Genomic DNA, 18,343 nt, shown 5'->3' on the forward strand with positions numbered 1-18,343 from the left:
GGGATGTCGATGAAGAAAGGAGCTTTTATTACATTTTAGTAGCGAGTTTGGACCATTTGATCAGCACTCATATTGGGCGTGCTTGAATTAAAGTTGGATGAGGAATCATGGTCATGATAAGGTTCATGCGAATGAGGTGGTTGAGAGTTGACACTTAAACCGCTGTAATCTGATTCTGGACGGTAACTTTCCATGTCTATTTCACGGCGATGTCTCTTACAGCGAGCAATCCACCAAAATGCAATCATTCCCAGCACAATGGCACCTCCAATACCACCAACACACCCACCAATGATAGCTTTGCTCGTTTGACTGAGGCCATCACCCTGTGATGATTCACTTCCTTGCTCGCCTTGATCTAAAGCAGAAGATGCAGTAGGCATGAGGGCAGAGGAGGTGCTCATAATGTCTATTGTACTGGATGGCCAAATGCTTGTTGAGGTTGGTAGGAGCGGAGCATTTGTAGAAGTATGCACTTCTGTTGCAGTGATAGTTGAGGATGATAGGTCAGTAGATGAAGAGTAAGTGATCCACAGAGATGGTGTTGCTTCAGTGCTGGCTGTAGATTCGGATGTAGAAGAGGAAGAAGATGGGCCTGGTGTTGTGGTTGTAGTGGCGGTTGGTGTGTGAGTAGAATAGGTTGTCTCTGATGATAAAGTTGCAGTAGTTGTAGTTTCCAAACCATCTGATGTAGTAGAAATAGTAGTACTAGTACTAGTTGTCGGATACCCTGCATCTGTTGTGGAAATAGTGGTTTCTAAACGCATAGTCAAGGTTAAACACATGGCCACAAAATCAAGATCCCCTGATAAATACTTACCACCAGCAGCGTCAACTGTTAATGTAGCCAAAGTTGAATAGTAGGAATCTAATGTGAATTGCACAGTGATGAGCCCTTTTGCTTATATAAATTCTGTTTGACGAGCATACCCGCTGTTGTTGTTGTTGTACTCATGCTTGTTGTAGTAGCATCGCCATCATCTTCGTTATCAGTGGTGGTTTGATCACCTATGGATGGTTTCCGAAAATAACATTAAAACTCCAGGCCAAAACAGAAAGATTTGCGTTGGTTTCAGAGCATCATGCACAGTAAAGTTTAACCCACTTGAGGATACAACCACATGTGTTTATATATGGTGCATAAAAAACCGTTCATTGCAAGTAGTCGACTAGACTTACCGTCACCGTATACAAAGGAAGTTGTATCAGCATCAGGATCACCCACATCTGTGGCATTGTATGGATCCGTACTAACAGATGTGTCATCACTTTCAGCGTCAGATGTTGCTACATCACCATACGAGCCATCTTCAGTAGTAGTGCCATCGCTACCATTGTCGCCATCGCTACCATTGTCGCCATCGTCTGTAGTGGTAGTATCACCTCCAGTGTTAGCATCTTGATCCGTTCCATCTTGTTCGTCATCATTGTTGTGCTTTTTGCGCTTCTCTAGGGCTTGCAATGCCATATCTGAACTATATATATATATACGAGGGAGATTGTGAGGAAGGGAAGAAGAGAAAAGCAATGTTGAGAATAGAGAGTTCACCATTTGTAAGAAGATGTTTCTTGCTGTCAAAGCGGGGGACTAAACTATTTATACATTCAACATCCAAAAGGCCAACACAAAAGCATGTAAAAAAGTGTCATTAAAGATATGCGTTTCAGTTTACATGGCAGATTTCAAGATGCATCAAGTTGTCGGTGTAACTTTCATGTCAATTAGATGTGTATTTCCATGATAAAACAAGCATACGTCCTGCAGACATTGCTGTTGAGCACGCAACCATCGTGTGCCACCATTGTCTCGCATTTTAAGCAGAGCAATGTGATGAAAAGACCACATCTCAACAAAAAAATGGATAATAATAATGAATTAACTCAATGTCGTTGCCATGGTTACACATTTGATTTAGTTGTTCAGTGATGATTGTTTGGTGTAATGCAATGTATTGATCCCGAAGGATAACCTTTTCCATCATTTTTCTTTTTTTTTTCTTTCTCTTTCTTTTTCTTGCTTCCTTTATCATCATTTATGGGGCTCAACAATTGCTGCTTTTGTATTCCCCTCAGGTAGAGACACTCCACTAGCAGATGCAGACACAAAATACTAACATGCCCTTGCCATCTATCATAGAGCTGGTGTTACTGCGATTGCTGTTTGTTCATCTGTATGTGGTTTACACTTCTCCGAGTTACAGCAAACTGATTGATAATGATGTAGGTGTTGTACATTGGAATCCTGATTTGGCTGCTGAAAGAGCGTCAAGGTGAGTGTTATTGTGCTGCATCTTCTCTCAAGCCGACTGATTCAAACAAAAACATGAAATTAGTGATCTATAGCTTACACGATGAATCAGCAGCTCTCGCTGTATTTTGGAGTTTGGTAGCAGTGATCGGTCTCTATTCCGTCAGTGCGTTGTTTGGTGTGATTGGCGGCATTACGGTAAATTTAGAGTTGTAATATCAGTGAAAACGTTTGTTTATACCATACTAAAGTGAGTATGATACACACACACACACACACACACACACAGCAAAACAGGAGTATGATCAATATATTTCGATTTCTGTATTGGACGGTCGTGATACTACTCTTATTATCATCCAGTGCAATATGGATTTTCATGCTGATCAAGCAGAACAGCATCATTGACGAATGCCAACAGTATCTCAATGACAGCACCATCATCACATCTAGCCAACAGGGCCTGATTCAGGAGGATTGTCATACAGCCACCAAGCAGATTCTGATTGCAGGCGGTATCGTGGTATTTGTAGGCAACTTTATTCAAATCTACTTTGCCTCCATCATCAATGCCTACGCTACTCGATTGGGGCAACATGGCAGTTTTCAGCATCACCAATTACATAACCTGGATGATTTCCCTGAGACCTCCATCAAGACTAATTTATACTAGAGTAAACAAATACCCTTTTCTTGTACGATTTCCAACTTAGAAAGTACAACTAATAACACATGTGGACACTCCCTATGATTCAATATAGAGGACTCCGATGTATCCGTACCACCAACACTATTATATAAAGCATCGTTCTAGTAGAAATGTGGCTCTCTCTCTCTTTCTTGTATTCACACCTCACACTCTTTTCTATACTTTGATTGAGGTCTTTCTTTCTTTTGTTTTGATTTAATAGATAATTGACTGGGGCAATTATTCGATTCACACAAGAGAAACACTAGATCTTGGCAAACACAACTTTCATTTCCAATCCAAAAAAAGCACACATTCTAATGACCACTACTTTTGATAGCAACGACATTATCTTAAATGACCCTCAACAACAACAACAACAACAACAACAACAACAACAACAACAACAACAACAACAACAACAACAACAACAACAGCAGCAGCAGCAACAGCAGCATGAATTGCCCCATTTCACTGTTGACGAATACGAATCAGAGTTGAATTACTTTTATGATTACGATCAAGACATGGCTGAAGCAGTCAATGAAGCTGAATACCAAGATTACTGCTATCAACAAGAACAACAAGAGGAAGAAACTGACCTCATGGATGATAGTCTTTTAAAGCTCATTGTCGATGTTCAATCCTATCTCTCTGAAGCCCCTACGGATTCCCCTCTTTTTGCTCTTCAATACAAAATGTACACTTATCTCAAACAGCGTGCTTTTGAGATGGGAATGGAAATCCCACCTTCCTTTTAATCCATATATGCTCCCCAAAAAAATCTAAATAACGATTATGCCCTCGTGTGGTTTATATACAAAATTTCATCTAAAAAAAATGGATATAACACATAAAAACCCTCAAAAAACATCAATACCCTCATTCTTTTCTACCTATAAAAATAGCTCAATAAACAACATTTAGCAAATTAAACGTACGATGTCTTTTCTCTCGACTGGTGTAGCCGTGATCTCATAATTCCCCATTGGCCCTAACACTGCCACAATGATGTCTCTTGCCATTGACTATAGCATCAACAGCTATTCTGTTGACAAAACTCATCAATACCTACCCGTTGTCTCACATCTTTGATTTCCATTGACATGCTGATGATAACAAGATTTATTTACTTTGATCTCTTTACAACAGCAGCCACTAATGCGGCACCCACAGCCACTACTCCACTAACAATAGCCAAACCAATCACCCCCTCTACACAATGTATCATCAATAAAGTAGCTCATCATCTCTTACATGTCACAAGTACCTGTAGACACCTTTTCATCAATAAGCTGTTTCAATGCCAAAGCCTGATCATTGCGAGGCTCCAGTTTCAGCAACTGATCATTGAAACGTCTTGCTTCCGAGTAATTTGAGATTTTAAAATTGCCAATAGCCAAAAAGTACAGACATTCTCTTCTTCTTTCAGGTGCGTCTGTATAAATTTCTGAAATTACCCCGCACAAATTTCAGGTTAAAAAGACAATGGCAGCGGTTTGGCAACAACTGTTTTTACCTGTAAGTAGCTTTATACCCAGTTCTAAATGCTCTGTTTTAGACGACTTGACGAGTCCCCATGCGTAGTTAAATTTTGTCTGTATGGTTACATATTCACCCTCTTTGATATATTGTCTTCGAAGCACCTACATGTAGTTTATCAAATGTGAGTTTCTGCCATTTGAGTCATGTATTTGAAACAAACCTCAAGTTCAGCTGGGCTGAGAGGGATTTCAGCATCTTGTATTAAGGGCGTAGATTGTGATTTCATGGTTTCGAGATGAATGAATAGGAAGAGAAAGAGTGTTAAAAAGAATTTCGGGGAAGAAACTCAGTTTATGAGCATTTGCGGCGTAGATGACGTACATTACATCAAATCATGCAAAACGAAGCTACTATGGTAGATCGAATGCGATTATTGCATTGTGTTGTTTGTGTGGGGATCTGCTTTAAAGCTGCCTTGGATTGTGCACTGGATCATTGACCCGCCATGATGTCGGGTGGCAATGCCTTGCTCCTGATGATCAATCAACATCTCTTGCAATGCTCAGGGCAGCGTGCAGATGGCAGGGATGCAGCCGCATAAACCACGCTTCCTTATCAGTGTCAAGTTGGAAGATACAAGAGCACAGCAAAAGCCCAGCCATTGACTAGATTCGTTGCTGATATCCACGTTGCATCGAACACTCTGTAATGGATTGAAGAGTGTTGATATGCCATATGACAGCATGGCAAGCATAGCGACTACCTAATGACAGCTTATTCTAATGCACTCAAGGCCCCATCGTCACTTGCTTCTTCAGTGCAATGTCTGTATTATGTAGTTGGATGCTTGGATCAGATGACACCTTGATGGCTGGGTGACTGTCGGGCTTGTGGTACTTGATCGCGTTTCCTCAAATTGATTCACTTTTCTCTCTCTCTTCTTTCTGACCATACAATGCTATCTGAATACCGAGATCTTCTTGAGAAACGACGTTTAGAGAGAAAGCGAGGACACAAGTAAGTCAATCATCAATACTAGAGGACACAGAATGCTCAATTGATGCTGCTAGTCCTGTGCCAGACCTTCCTCCCTTTGTCCCATTACCCAAAGGTTTGAAAGAAATCAACGTTCAAGGTACAAACGCCAACTAACTTGCTCTATAGATGAGCTTGCTCAAATGCCACCTTCATCACCCGCTTCTTTTGATTTTGATTCATACCTCTCTCGAGAGTCTATTACACTCAGTCGCAGATCTCCATCCGTCTACTCGAGGCAGTCAGTCAATGCATCATCACCGCCTGCCAGATCTCGTAGTATAATCACACCACCACTACTTGCTTTATCTATTGCAAATGACATGGAAAATAATCAGCCTCGTAGTCCTCAAAGGCCATCTTATTTGTCACAGTTAGCACCATTTTCAGTGACACCGAGAAAGCGATTGTTTGCAGAGACCACCATGATCACAGTTGAAGAATTCGCCACAGACGATGACGAACCTCATCACAATAAACGTGTGCAATCCCCGTCAGTAAACAGAGAAACAGAATACAAAGTATACCATGATAAGGGCCCAATCGAGACACCAGTAGCTATGGATCAAGCCAATATACCGAATATAGAGCATTCAAACAGTAGTGAAGATATAGATATGATGGATGCCAATACAAACAACAAGATACCCGATAACGAGCAACCACTTTCACCTGTCATGGAAGGAAACAACATGGCCGAGAGTTTGTCCATTCACGAGTTGTCAATTCATGAGGAGAGCCATGAAGAGGATCAATCCCACAACACACCGCCAGCAACAGCAGAGTCTCCTCTGGAAAACAGTAATAATGCGCATTATGCCAGCGTGCCTATAGAGCCACAGCAACAAGTAACTAAAGACAGCCTACAAGAACCGGACGAATCACAGCAACTGATGTCGAGAGGTGATATAGAGAAATCTAAGGAAGCACAAGATGAAGCGCCAGGACCTGCTGAAGCATCAGAATCAGTGTTGCAGGAGAATTTAGAGAAATCCAGTAAAGTCACCTATCAAACAGTTGTAGACGAAGAAACGCAGGATAATCTGGGAGAATCACAGCAAGAGGCAGGCGAATCCATAGAAACACCAACAGCAAAAGAGGGAGATCAAACCATCATCAACGACCACACATCAGAAACAGAAAATGCAGTGGATCCATCAACACAGGGAAAACCAATCAAGTATGGATTTGACGACAATGATATAGACTATGGTGGCTATGGTGATGTCGTCGAGGAAGATATAGGGAAAACAGCTGACAGTATGCGTCAGGCAGGAGATCAGACAAGCCAGGCAGGAGACAAGGCGAGCCAGACAGAGGAGGACACACCAAACGACGTATTACGGGATCTTCGAACAATGGCCACTGCCAATACAGTAAACTTGAAAAAGATAAGAAAGCTCTCGAATCTTCATATCCAAACCATTAGCAATCTTGTACTTGACAGTACAAAAGAAGCAAGGTAAGCCAGTCTGACATTTGTGTACCATGACCTGTCCACCTGAATGGAAACGTGTAGAAACAACACAACGGATGCGCACGAAAAGAGCATTATTGAGGACTATTACTACACTGTCAATGATGATTTGAAGAAATGCCACAAGCACTATCTTCAGTACCAACAGTGCGCCTCCGCCAATCGTCGTCTGAAAGCATACCACCGCAAGAAGGATCTGCAGTTTCTCAATGTCATCAAGGAGGAGGGCACACTCAAGAGACGTATCCATGACCTGAGACAGGAGATTGACGAATTAGACACTAAGCAGGATGTAAGTGCTCATGAATTGTTGAATGAATCAAGCTGACACTCTTATGTAGACCTGGAAACGCATTGAAGAATTGTTTCATGATATCAACCAGATCAAGGACACTGTCATCACCACCGTCACAAAACAAGTGTAGTTGTTGTCTCCTCTCCAATCTACAAAAAGCACCAACCTTGACTGTACATCTCTTTCTTTCTACTAGACATTCATAAATAAAAAGAACGCGTTCTACAGAGATGATGTTTGATAACAGCGAAACCGTCTTGCAAAAGCTAACAACAGAGGTGCTGGTCCATGTTGCCTCATTTCTAGACCTTGCATCCATAGTGCAGTTCTCCATGACTGGCAAGCCCTATTCGCATCTCATCAAGGATGAACTTTTGTTCAAGCAGCTGAATAAGCGTGATTTCCGCGTGTCTGAAAAGAACCCTGAACAGACATGGCTCGATATGTACAAGCAGTTGAATCATACTGATGTCGTAATGGCAGACACATCCTCCAGCAACCCTCCAGCAACCAACGTATCCCAAGCAACAGCAGCACCTACAGAAGCAGCAGCAGCAGCAACAGCAACACCCACACAACAACCCGCTTCAGATACGACCACACAGTCTACCATTAACACAACAGACATAACACCTGCTACAAGCGAATTTGCCACACAACAGACAGCGACAGATGCTTGTCCTCATTTCAAAGCATTAACTGAATTTGCACGAGACGTGAAAAAGATACTCTTCAAGAGCGAGGAGGCCTATCTCTGCGACTTGTGCTCAAATAACCCTGCTGCTTACTTGAGCATGCACTATGATGATCATACTGGAGGTGAGCAAATGCTGTTGTACTGTTGGCTTTTTGACAATCAACTGTTTTTTTTTTACGTAGCATGTTTGTCATGTTTAACCCAGCCTTTGAAGGACCAACAAGCGCATTATCCAATTCAACTGGAGCTAGTTACTGGTGATGTATATTGCTTCAAATGCCATCCAGGAAAGCCTCGCAAAGTAAGTTAATAATACGGGCAAAGTGTCTGTCCATGTGCTGATTTGGTTCCTTTATTAGCTTGACGCCACTCGAGATGGCCAGATTATTCAGGACACCATCGACTATATTAGAGAATCAGAGTCAATGGAGGATCTGGAAAAGAGACGCAAGACTGAGCAGGCACTTTATGTACAAGAATTGAGACGAGAGGACATGTCTTTAAAGCATTATCTAGTGGAGAAACAATGGGGACGAACCTGGATGTCGTTTAGAACTCGTAAGTGTCAGCACATTGGCGTCATCGCTCTGACTGTGGGTATACTCATGGACATGACTGTATCATAGGCGAAGGAGCCCCATTACCCACCAAAATCACACAATCCAGATTGTCACGTTCCAATGGCACATTAGATCCCAACATTAGATTACCCATGGATAAGTACCGTCCTTGCCCTGAAACACATGGTGATATTGTAAGTGAAAAGCTCTGGCGCTATTTGGCCAAGGCTTACGGTGTACAAGGAAGAGCGTACAATGAAGGTGAGTTAGATGGTAAGCGTGTGTTTTTCGCATGGTACTCATACAATTCGTATAGATGATATCATTGCCCCTGAATATGCTAGAATCCGAGTGTATGTCGATGATTACAAAAAGAGCATCCATCTTTATCCTTAGATGTCATGTATTATCTCAAGCCAAAAGTGAATAAACTGTTATTATTCGATCAGTAGTATCACAGGTTGTTTATTAGTTTCAACGGGGTTCATTTTTTTTTTTCGTGTGTATGTGTGAATAGTTGAAGTGTAGTATATAAAGTGTGTTTTTTTTTTTGTTATGAAAAAAAAAAAAAGAAGAAAAAAAAAAAAGAGGGTTATTCACAATGGTAATGATGGAGGAAAAAGGGAAGAGGAAGAGGGGAAGAGTTCTCTATTGACAAAATTGGTGGCATAATTTTTTTAAAAGAAAAAAAAAAAAAAAAAAAAAAAGACGAATACATGTAGAAAGGTGGGGCAAAACAAAAGAGAATCACAAAGAGATGTGATTACATGGCATGCAAATCATATAATTTAGGATCCCAACAGCCCTTCTTTAGTCCAGTTTCTCTCACCACGGCGATTGTATCCTTTCCCTTATCAAACTTCATCACTGCAATCAATTGAGGCTCGCTGCTACGTTGGTGGAAAGTGTTGTTGCTGCTGACAATGGTCAGTACTTTTCTGGCAAATAAGTTGCGTTGAATGGCATCTTGCACAGGTAGAGCCGGGTGTTCCAAACAGCGAATCATCAGGTGCAGAGGCAGAGCAGAGTAAGCACGGGCCAGATCCATGAATCCGCGCATAGGAGGTGTGCGAGAAGGCATGTAGCCACAAGCATTGACTTGACCAATCACCACATTGCCACTTACTTTGACCGAGGTCGAAAATGCCTCCAATTGAGCAGACAAGCCCTTGACCATGAATGAAACAACATCCTCTTCCAAGGCTTCTACCCAGCGACGAGGCTCCTCTTCTTCTATTGGTTGGTACGGATCCATGGCATCGATGTAGGTCATGGCAATTTTTTGGCTGTGTAGATTCTGGTTCAATGCCAACAAGAGTGCGTCCAACAGTGGCTCCAGTCCCAATTCTTCCGAAGCTTCGAGTAATTCAATTGCAATCTGGGGCTTTTCATTGGCGAGGAACAAGATGTCTTGAGGTGTCAAAGGTCGTGTCAGATGGTTGATGACAGTATGAAAGGTTTCGGGAAGTACGTAGAGATCCAGCTCGAGTGTGTTTGATTGCTCCTCCATGATGCGCTGGTAGAGGACAGGAGATCGAGAGAGGACGCTGGTGTTCAACGCGTATGTTTTTTGGAGTGTTGGTACATAGACAGTGATATCAGCAGGATAATAGCCTTGCTGATGCATGTATCCCATGGAGGGATGGTGATAGCCGCCACTGCCAGCATAATCCATGTACTGTTGCTGAGATGGATCAGTGGGGTACATGGGCTGCTGGTGAGGAACAGGCGGAGGGGGAGGTGGGGCAGGATGAAAGAAATTGGGAGGTTGATGGTGAGGATGAATGAGATGATGATTGATCATGGGAACAGGCATGGGTATAGGCATCTGTTGTTGGTGTGGTTGCAGAGGTGGTGGTGGTGGGGGAGTCGAATGTTGGTATTCATTCCCGTTCATGTAGTTTTGTTTGTAGTGCTCGTTATTGTAGTTGATGGGCAAGACTTGGACCATTTTTTTTCAAGTTGTATGATACACGAGTCGTTTTTCTATACTGTAGACATAAATGAATATAGATACGCGCGCTAATGAGGCTATCTTACTTACCACAGAAAACCACTCTTTAAGATTCCTTCTGTCGCTGTTTCTTCCTTCTAGTCTGTTGGCAAGTAGAATATAGAGTAAATGAGAGAGAGATTAAAAAAAGGGGGGGAGATTGTTATCTATACGAATAAGCAAGAAGTTATATATAACGTAGATGCTGCTGGAGATCTCGCAAGTCCCTTGGCTTATTCGATGTTTGTAATCAAAAGGGAAAAAAGAAGAAGAAGAAAAAAAAAACAATCGTCTCAAATGGAAACATTTTAAGCATGTTGAGATGCTTGTGACTCTTTCAATTTAGCACTCTCTTTTTCTTTTCCCTCTACAATGCAAACCGTCGTGAGCTACACTACAGAAGCGCCTAGAGTAACAGAGCCTCGTCCTTACATGGAGCATGAGCTGCTGGCTGAAATATTCCAAATGCTACCTGAGAGCGTGCTGGCCGACATGTACGATCTGGCCAATGCGTTGTTCTACAATGTGATGCAGGGCACAGCAGACCGACTTGCAACAGAATGTCCAGAGAAACGAAGAGAGATCAAGGCTGCTCTGGATACCTATCAGGTTGCGGCAGAAAAGATGCTGGACGAGGTGTTTAATGTGTTTCAGCAATACGTGTCTCAAAGCGCTTGGAAGATACCGGATGATTTGGACGTGCAATTTGATCATCACAAGGTAAACGTGGATGGGCAGGCAGATCCAAGGCTCGTCTCAATACTCATAGGATGGTCTTTTGGCTAGGACATTGACTTTAATATATCGAGTCAAGATCTACAAGACATGGATCAGCAATTGGATGACCTGCGAAACAAGATCAAAGCTGTAAGTCATTTGATTTGTATACGTGCAAGGACATACAATGGCTAAATGTGAGATGACAGCAAAAACAGTTCAAAGCCGTTTTGACCCACACGCATGACAAGCACCAACGAGACATTAAACAGGTAGATGCTATGCTAGAAAGCATGGCTTTTCTACGTGAAATACCTTTGCAAGAGAATGGTAAGCTTGGACATCAGAAAAACCATTTGAGAGAGACATCTGTCGCTAATTCACTTTTTTTTTTTTTCAGTGCCTGATGTGAACAATACCATGTTGTTTGTCAAGGAGCAGATTGAATACATCAAAGACGCTGTGATAAAGGTGGCTTCCGAAGATTTATCGTCCCTACCCCCAGACAAGAGAACACTGCATCTTCGCTCAAAATTCCAGTTATATATGGACCGGCTGCTTCAGCAATACCAACCATCAAGTCAATAAGTATACAATGCATTTATTCGCTATCTACTGTATATACACTCTATCCAACCATGCTTCTCTTGCGTCCTCTCATTCTCACTATGATTCAATAAACATGTGAGATGCGTGTCCTCTATGATTGAATATGACTCGTTACCATCTTCCAATTTGGTCCAGATTTGCTTTGATTGCTTTGAATGCTTCAAATAATGCTCCATAATCTTTTCAAACTATCGTTCTCTTTCCTTAATACAGTTCTCGTGTAGACTGACTGACAAACATACCAAAAACTCAGTCTGTGGATGTGTACTTGCAAACGCACGCTCAAGCACATACAAATCTACCGCCTTGTCTTCAATCAATGTAGAGATGGAACTTAGTCCAAAATCGATAACAACCTATCGCTCTTATGTTAACAGAGCTGTCTCCCTCCAATTTATGTCTTCTTACCACTGAATCGTCCTTTTCTCTAAGCATCAAGTTGGAGGTTGTCAAATCGCCATGTACCACATTCAAACTATGCATTTTGGAAAGTGAAGTGCCAATTTGCTCTGCTAATGAGTCTGTATGTACATCCTTGTATTCAGTCGCTTGATGGTCTAACAATCTCTGCTTGACAGTGATGCCAGTGATGTTTTCCATAAAAATGGTTGCTGTTGGCATGTCAATGTGATATACAGTGGGTGTGTCCATGCCTGCTTTTTTGCACTTGTAAAGGCAGCGTGCTTCCTGGGCAACACGTCTGGTTGTCAAGAAATGGTCGAGATCAGGGTGGCGATATGTCTTTTTGAATCTTTCTTTAGCAATACAGCCATTTGGCACGGTAAGAAAAGTTGGCAAGTGGAATACGCGCTTGATGACTGGTCTTGAGTATCGTGTAGATTACATGCAATCGCTGGCCTAAACACTTACTGCTTCAGCGCCTTGTTTAATCAATACAGCGTTTTCTGGAATCATGTTGAAAAGAGGAGCCAAATGGTTGATATTTGCAAGTCGCTTTTTTTTTTTTTGAATAGAAAAACTTGGGGTCACAGTTATTTGATTTCATGAGACGTTATATACTCGTAAATGGGCTAATTTCCATACGAATTGAACGAGTTTTATTCTGAAGAATGTAGTTTTTTACTATACAGTCTCACAGACTCTTCGTTGAGGGACGGGGGAATAGTCGCTATTGATTTGCTAAAGTTGGCCATTGTCTAGATGTCGTGTTAGCGCATATAACCAAGATATGTCTGTGTCAGATAATTACCACATTGGCAGCTGTATTCATGCTTCGCAAGGCCTCCATAGCAGCTTCTCTGCATACATTCTGTAAATCTGCACCTGTATAGTAGTTTGTCTAGAAAGAATGAGGTTTATATATAAAGCTCAGCACAGCGAAAATACACTCACTCGTTTCGCAATGTCTAGTAAATCTACATCCACATCCAATGGCATTTGCTTGGTATGAATCTTTAAAATCTCAACTCGTGCTGCTTCATCAGGCGGCGGCACATAGACAGCTTGATCGAAACGTCCTGGCCGCATCAAGGCAGCATCCAGCATGTCTGGGCGATTGGTTGCTCCTACTACCAAGACTGAATCAGCGCTCTCTACGCCATCCATTTCATTCAACAAGGTTGACAACACTCTCTCTTGCACACTGTCACCACTGGACCCGCCGTTCCCCATATTTCTTTTGCCCACAATGGCTTCTGTTTCATCCAAGAAAATGATGGCTGGTGCTGATGCGCGTGCCTTTTGGAATGTTGTACGCACTAAGACAGCATGAGACACACATCATAAGCCATCTTACTCTGATTGCCTTACCAACTTTTTCTGAATCACCCACAAATGGAGAATACAGCTGAGCACCATTGATGGATAAAAAGGCTACATTAGCAGACGATGCAATGACTTTGACCAGCGTTGTTTTACTACAACCAGGAGGCCCGTAAAGCAGGATACCTCGTGGTGGTTTCAATCCAAGCCTGCTAAACGAGTCCTTGTATAATAATGGCCATTCCACCGCTTGCTTCAGTCTCTATATATATATACGGATGAGCATCCGATACTCTAGAGTGTACACACGCAAGCCTACCTTTTTCACATCTTCCAGACCGCCTACATCATCCCATTTCATCTTGTCTACTTGCACTTGAAAGCCTCTCTGCATGGATGGCCCCACTGTCGCAAAGGCAGATGTGAAATCCAACATACTGACATTGACCTCCCTACATGGCTTGCTCAGAACACACTCACACCACATTTTTCACAGCTTACTCACATGTCCCTTTCTTTACTGGCTCTTTGCACTGCTAACATGGCCGCCTCTCGACACACCGAATTGATATCAGCAGCGACATAGCCGTTGGTCATGGCTGCCAGCGCCTCAATATCAACATTGCTCTCCAAAGGCATCTTGGTCATTTGAGCTTCAAACAGTGAATATCGATCAGTCGTATTGGGTGGCTCCATATGGATCTCCCGATCAAATCTGTTCATAGCGTTAAAAGCAGCCCGATTTGCTCGTCATCTAATGTTACCTTCCAGGGCGTCTCAATGCTGGATCGATGGAGTTGGGCCGATTTGTGGCACCTACAATGACGAGTCTTCCTCTGGACTCGATACCATCCATCAATGTCAATAGTTGAGCTACCATTCTGTTTTCATGCGACTGTGCATTGTCTCTTTTGGGCGTCAATGCGTCCTATGATACACATACAAGGCATGAGCCTAATCATCACAGAACAAACTGAAGCACTTACGATTTCGTCAATAAACAGAATGACTGGCACATTCTCCTTGACTGCAACGTCTCTCGCTTGAATGAACTTGGCCCGCAGCTTCTCTTCACTCTCACCAATAAACGGACCAAACACTTCAGGGCCTTGGATGATGAACATTTTGGCACTACATTTCCTTGCAATAGAGGAGACCAAAAACGTCTTGCCTACACCAGGAGGGCCATACAACAAGACGCCCTTGGGACACTCGATACCCAGCTGATGGATCCAATCTTTGTGCAAAAACGGGAAGCATACCACCTCATACAGCGCATTGTACGCCTTTTGCAGACTAGACATGTGAATGGTTTGACTCGAATCAGATGTTATCGACATGGCCTCTAATGATTTCTCCAATTCTGGTATGCGATCCTCCTTTGTTGTATTCCCATCCATCACACTCACTTGGCTAGCAGAAGCCAGAAACACAGACTTTCCCTGTGGATAGGTGGAGATCACTTGGATCGAAATCAACGGTGTTTTTTGGATGATGGCTCCTTGGCAAATGACGTTGCCTTCTACCGTATGTCGAATGTACTAGATCAGAGGTGGTTGAATACATGGTTCAGTCATGGATCTCGATGCTCATATCTACCGAATTCTTTTGCGCTTCCGTAGCTCTGTCAAAGACAAATCCAAACTCTAGCAATTGCTGTTCCTCAGTTGCCTTTTTGTTAAGTTTGTAGCTCAATGCTACTTTAATAGCTGTTGCTACTGATTCAATGGGTATAATCATGCTGTTCTCTAGCAGTACCGATAGTCAGATGTTGCTCTCGTTCATGCGTACTACACGGAGGCACTACCTTGATCGTTCGACTCGTATTGAATGAATTGACTCGCCATAACTTGATTATCTGGTATATCTGCTGGCCAAATGGAACAATGATAGACCTATCACATAAAAATAAGAACGCTGAAGTGTATCTAATATGCCAGCATACCTTGCCATGTCCATCCAACACCTTGACCCAAGCACCTGGCTGTGCTCCAAGCTTTGACAATTGTCCAAAAGAAACCTTGGCGATGCCAGGTTTACAGTTCTTTACAGGTACAACTATCATCAAAATCGAAAATCTGTCAGTGGTGAAAAAGGATGTAGCTTTTATTCAATTTTGCAGGTTTTCAACATTTGGGATTCATCCATAGTCACAGAGGCATTCATGTCAAAATGTACATGATGGACTATTAAAGGCCGTGCAAAAAATCAAGCGCTTCCTTTGATTTCCTAAGGTCAAGAGAAAAAGGCATGAGCGTCGCTGTGGGACATGATCTGGTGATGGACCTACGCTCTCAATTCGGCTGTTTGTTGACGCTTCTTTGCCAATTGGTGCTCCATGAGCAAACGCAACGTTTCTCTCGCCTAAAGTGCAGTGTGTGTGAGTAGCTTTATACAAGGCCATGCTTAGTATTTATTTACTTGGTGAGGTCGATATGCGTTCAGTATGTGGTGCATGTTGAGCAATATTGTGCTGATGTTCTCAATGTGTTTGCCGTATTCTGATGGGTTCTTCTCTAGCACTTCCAGCAAATCCAAATACTGCACAATGAGAGATCGATTCAACTTTTTGAGTTCTTGCACACGATCTAACATCCTTTGTGTTCAATTGCTGCTACATACGCACGGGCTGGCATCTGCACTTACCTATCGCATCATCTTGAGGATAAATCTGCTTGACACCCAACTCTTGCAGTGTAGGAAGGCGGTCGTTTATCTAGACAGCTTGCACTTAGACCCTACTGTCATATCAGCCAAGTGTATACACATTACCTGCCACTTTTGGTCAAACACAGTGTATTCATCCGTAGGTGGCAATGGAGGTTCAAGTGCTTCTAACTGAAATTCAGGCACTGGTGGTTTATTGATGGGCTGTTCAGGAAAGACGCCACATTTTTGCGATTGCTTGAGTAATTCTAAAATCTCGTTCGTGTATCTTTTGTAATAGTTGGGCGGGTCTGGCCAAGCACTCCTTGTTGATAGCTGCTCATCCATTGTTGATATGTGTGTATATATATATATATATATATATATATATATATATATATACAAAGAAAAAATGTACAAGAAAAAAAAAAGAGGTGAGCTATGACAATCAGCCATTTGATTTTCTTTTTATGTGTGCGTGATGTAAGCGCTGCTTGGAATCACAGAGATTTGAAATCAGAAGAAGGCTGAATCTACACCAGAGCTGCATATTATATGCAATTGAGTGGCCTACCTTCATTTATCTCATCGCAATCAAACATCAGCATAACACATTCAGGATATAATAGAATGCCAAATGACCAGCTAATACTCCTACAACGAATTGGCAAATAGATGACTTTCTAGCCATTGATGTTAACATCAGGAGGACTCTGATCGTCTCAAATACCATAAATGTGATGGCTATTTTCGCTAAAAACCTCATTTTAAATTTTATTAAATTGCTCAATAACTTCAGTCAAAATATTTATTATAGTTAGCTCCATTGGAAGCGCCTTGAAAAGTACTTCGAAAATGCATAAGGAAGCATCGCACGATCATCACACTTCATATAGTCAAATAAGACAAAATAGATAAAAAAAGTCGACAAAAGTCAATATTTGGCCAATCTTGAGCAGAAAAAAATAACTGAGTTTAGATAGGTTTGGCAGCAGTGGCGACAGGCTGCCCTGCTGCCGGCTAGTCCAAATGCCTTTCTGATGATGACAATGATGATTGCAATGCTGATTTATAAACGAGGGTTATAAATTTGAAAGAAACAATTGATTAGCTTGAATTTTTTTTTCTTTGGTTTTGTTGGGAGTGTTTCTCTATAGGAAAGTCGTTTGCAATGGCAATATCTCTCAAAAAAGTAGCTGTAGATCTTGCACAGGTCCTATATTTACGCATATTCAGCTTTATGTCGCCACCTCAAGAGCAACATCAGCAAAAAGGATACCTCCCCCCTCCTGACTCTGATATAGCTTTTTTCTTACTACTAATTGATTGTTTAAAATTTACTTTTATGCCAGATTTTTATTGTCTCTGATCTGGAATGTCTCTATACAATAAACATCTTGCTACGTTCAAATCCGAGAAGCATGCTCTGAAATCCTGTTATGGCTTATAAATAGACTCTGCTATAGACAGCGAAGAGTCAGCATTGTTCAAGACATCCTTGCAAAATTTCCCTCTAAATGCCAACGAAAGCAATGTAGCATTCGAATTTCTTGAGGAGACCTTCTGAACAGTGTAAGTTTCAAGTTTAGTTTCTGTTTGGTATGTTTATTTAACTAATTGTACTCTAGCCATTGCGGATACTCTGCTTTTCAAGATACTAATGATGAAGAATCTAGCTTTAATGATTTATTCATATTTCTTTTCGTTGTTGTTGTAGCAAAAGCAGTGCAATCGCATTCATGTAATGCTGATTTTAAAGCTGGTGACATTTGCCTGCTGTCCATGACACGGCAATTGAAAGCATTGAGTTTGGAAAACAATGACAAGAATCAGTACAAGGCAGATGACTTGATAAAGCTGTATGGAATCATGCAACTCGAAACCCTATTGCTCAAAACCTCTGGCTCAGTGGAGAATACTGACAAGGTTAAAATTAATTTTGACCACCACAAAGCTATCTTTGGTTCTCTAGCCATGCTAATAATCATTGCTGATAAATTTCGCTTTGCGCCTGCCAAAACATTTGGACATCTCAAACTGTACTTTGCCCATGCGACTGGTAAGTAGCGTCACTATCAACTCAAAGAGTCGTTTAATTTAATGTACACTTGTAAGAATTAAAAATTTATTTGTGGAGCATCCGCTTCAGACAAAATGAGTGTTATGAGCTT

General features: G+C 41.8%; 11 protein-coding genes across 11 annotated transcripts; 5 read left to right on the forward strand and 6 right to left on the reverse strand.

Moving 5' to 3' along the window:
- Positions 1-35: 35 nt before the first annotated feature.
- Positions 36-1,468, reverse strand: ATC70_010234 (uncharacterized protein; the record flags this gene model as incomplete). Its single annotated transcript, XM_064829454.1, has 4 exons — positions 36-757; positions 821-868; positions 931-1,008; positions 1,180-1,468. 4 exons carry the CDS (start codon positions 1,466-1,468, stop codon positions 36-38), a joined length of 1,137 nt encoding a protein of 378 aa, XP_064686656.1.
- A 567-nt stretch (positions 1,469-2,035) lies between these two features.
- On the forward strand, positions 2,036-2,921 carry ATC70_010235 (uncharacterized protein; the record flags this gene model as incomplete). Its single annotated transcript, XM_064829455.1, has 5 exons — positions 2,036-2,073; positions 2,138-2,171; positions 2,225-2,270; positions 2,334-2,446; positions 2,538-2,921. The coding sequence occupies 5 exons, from the start codon at positions 2,036-2,038 to the stop codon at positions 2,919-2,921; spliced, it is 615 nt and encodes a 204-aa protein (XP_064686657.1).
- A 335-nt stretch (positions 2,922-3,256) lies between these two features.
- Positions 3,257-3,697, forward strand: ATC70_010236 (RNA helicase; the record flags this gene model as incomplete). The annotated part of the gene is made up of 1 exon (XM_064829456.1): positions 3,257-3,697. One exon carries the CDS (start codon positions 3,257-3,259, stop codon positions 3,695-3,697), a length of 441 nt encoding a protein of 146 aa, XP_064686658.1.
- Positions 3,698-4,065: 368 nt separating this feature from the next.
- ATC70_010237 (uncharacterized protein) lies at positions 4,066-4,707 on the reverse strand (the record flags this gene model as incomplete). The annotated part of the gene is made up of 4 exons (XM_064829457.1): positions 4,066-4,151; positions 4,207-4,386; positions 4,456-4,582; positions 4,642-4,707. The coding sequence occupies 4 exons, from the start codon at positions 4,705-4,707 to the stop codon at positions 4,066-4,068; spliced, it is 459 nt and encodes a 152-aa protein (XP_064686659.1).
- Positions 4,708-5,376: 669 nt separating this feature from the next.
- ATC70_010238 (uncharacterized protein) lies at positions 5,377-7,358 on the forward strand (the record flags this gene model as incomplete). The annotated part of the gene is made up of 5 exons (XM_064829458.1): positions 5,377-5,438; positions 5,492-5,532; positions 5,586-6,918; positions 6,976-7,225; positions 7,275-7,358. 5 exons carry the CDS (start codon positions 5,377-5,379, stop codon positions 7,356-7,358), a joined length of 1,770 nt encoding a protein of 589 aa, XP_064686660.1.
- Positions 7,359-7,461: 103 nt separating this feature from the next.
- On the forward strand, positions 7,462-8,881 carry RPL31B_3 (60S ribosomal protein L31B; the record flags this gene model as incomplete). Its single annotated transcript, XM_064829459.1, has 5 exons — positions 7,462-8,047; positions 8,108-8,226; positions 8,285-8,483; positions 8,552-8,746; positions 8,802-8,881. The coding sequence occupies 5 exons, from the start codon at positions 7,462-7,464 to the stop codon at positions 8,879-8,881; spliced, it is 1,179 nt and encodes a 392-aa protein (XP_064686661.1).
- A 367-nt stretch (positions 8,882-9,248) lies between these two features.
- Positions 9,249-10,436, reverse strand: ATC70_010240 (uncharacterized protein; the record flags this gene model as incomplete). Its single annotated transcript, XM_064829460.1, has 1 exon — positions 9,249-10,436. One exon carries the CDS (start codon positions 10,434-10,436, stop codon positions 9,249-9,251), a length of 1,188 nt encoding a protein of 395 aa, XP_064686662.1.
- A 414-nt stretch (positions 10,437-10,850) lies between these two features.
- acl1 (ATP citrate lyase subunit 1) lies at positions 10,851-11,783 on the forward strand (the record flags this gene model as incomplete). Its single annotated transcript, XM_064829461.1, has 4 exons — positions 10,851-11,198; positions 11,265-11,345; positions 11,405-11,525; positions 11,596-11,783. The coding sequence occupies 4 exons, from the start codon at positions 10,851-10,853 to the stop codon at positions 11,781-11,783; spliced, it is 738 nt and encodes a 245-aa protein (XP_064686663.1).
- Positions 11,784-11,823: 40 nt separating this feature from the next.
- On the reverse strand, positions 11,824-12,719 carry ATC70_010242 (uncharacterized protein; the record flags this gene model as incomplete). The annotated part of the gene is made up of 5 exons (XM_064829462.1): positions 11,824-11,861; positions 11,920-11,992; positions 12,047-12,160; positions 12,213-12,614; positions 12,675-12,719. The coding sequence occupies 5 exons, from the start codon at positions 12,717-12,719 to the stop codon at positions 11,824-11,826; spliced, it is 672 nt and encodes a 223-aa protein (XP_064686664.1).
- A 143-nt stretch (positions 12,720-12,862) lies between these two features.
- RIM20_1 (pH-response regulator protein palA/rim20) lies at positions 12,863-15,591 on the reverse strand (the record flags this gene model as incomplete). Its single annotated transcript, XM_064829463.1, has 11 exons — positions 12,863-12,961; positions 13,015-13,104; positions 13,158-13,522; positions 13,575-13,788; positions 13,846-13,978; positions 14,032-14,241; positions 14,291-14,454; positions 14,513-15,067; positions 15,126-15,274; positions 15,334-15,421; positions 15,472-15,591. The coding sequence occupies 11 exons, from the start codon at positions 15,589-15,591 to the stop codon at positions 12,863-12,865; spliced, it is 2,187 nt and encodes a 728-aa protein (XP_064686665.1).
- Positions 15,592-15,715: 124 nt separating this feature from the next.
- Positions 15,716-16,520, reverse strand: ATC70_010244 (Peptide hydrolase; the record flags this gene model as incomplete). Its single annotated transcript, XM_064829464.1, has 5 exons — positions 15,716-15,755; positions 15,817-15,890; positions 15,948-16,114; positions 16,173-16,242; positions 16,299-16,520. The coding sequence occupies 5 exons, from the start codon at positions 16,518-16,520 to the stop codon at positions 15,716-15,718; spliced, it is 573 nt and encodes a 190-aa protein (XP_064686666.1).
- Positions 16,521-18,343: the final 1,823 nt, after the last annotated feature.

The sequence above is a fragment of the Mucor velutinosus genome, assembly GCF_035048745.1.
Source record: "Mucor velutinosus strain NIH1002 chromosome Unknown tig00001563, whole genome shotgun sequence".
In the NCBI taxonomy this organism is placed as follows: Eukaryota; Fungi; Mucoromycota; class Mucoromycetes; order Mucorales; family Mucoraceae; genus Mucor; species Mucor velutinosus.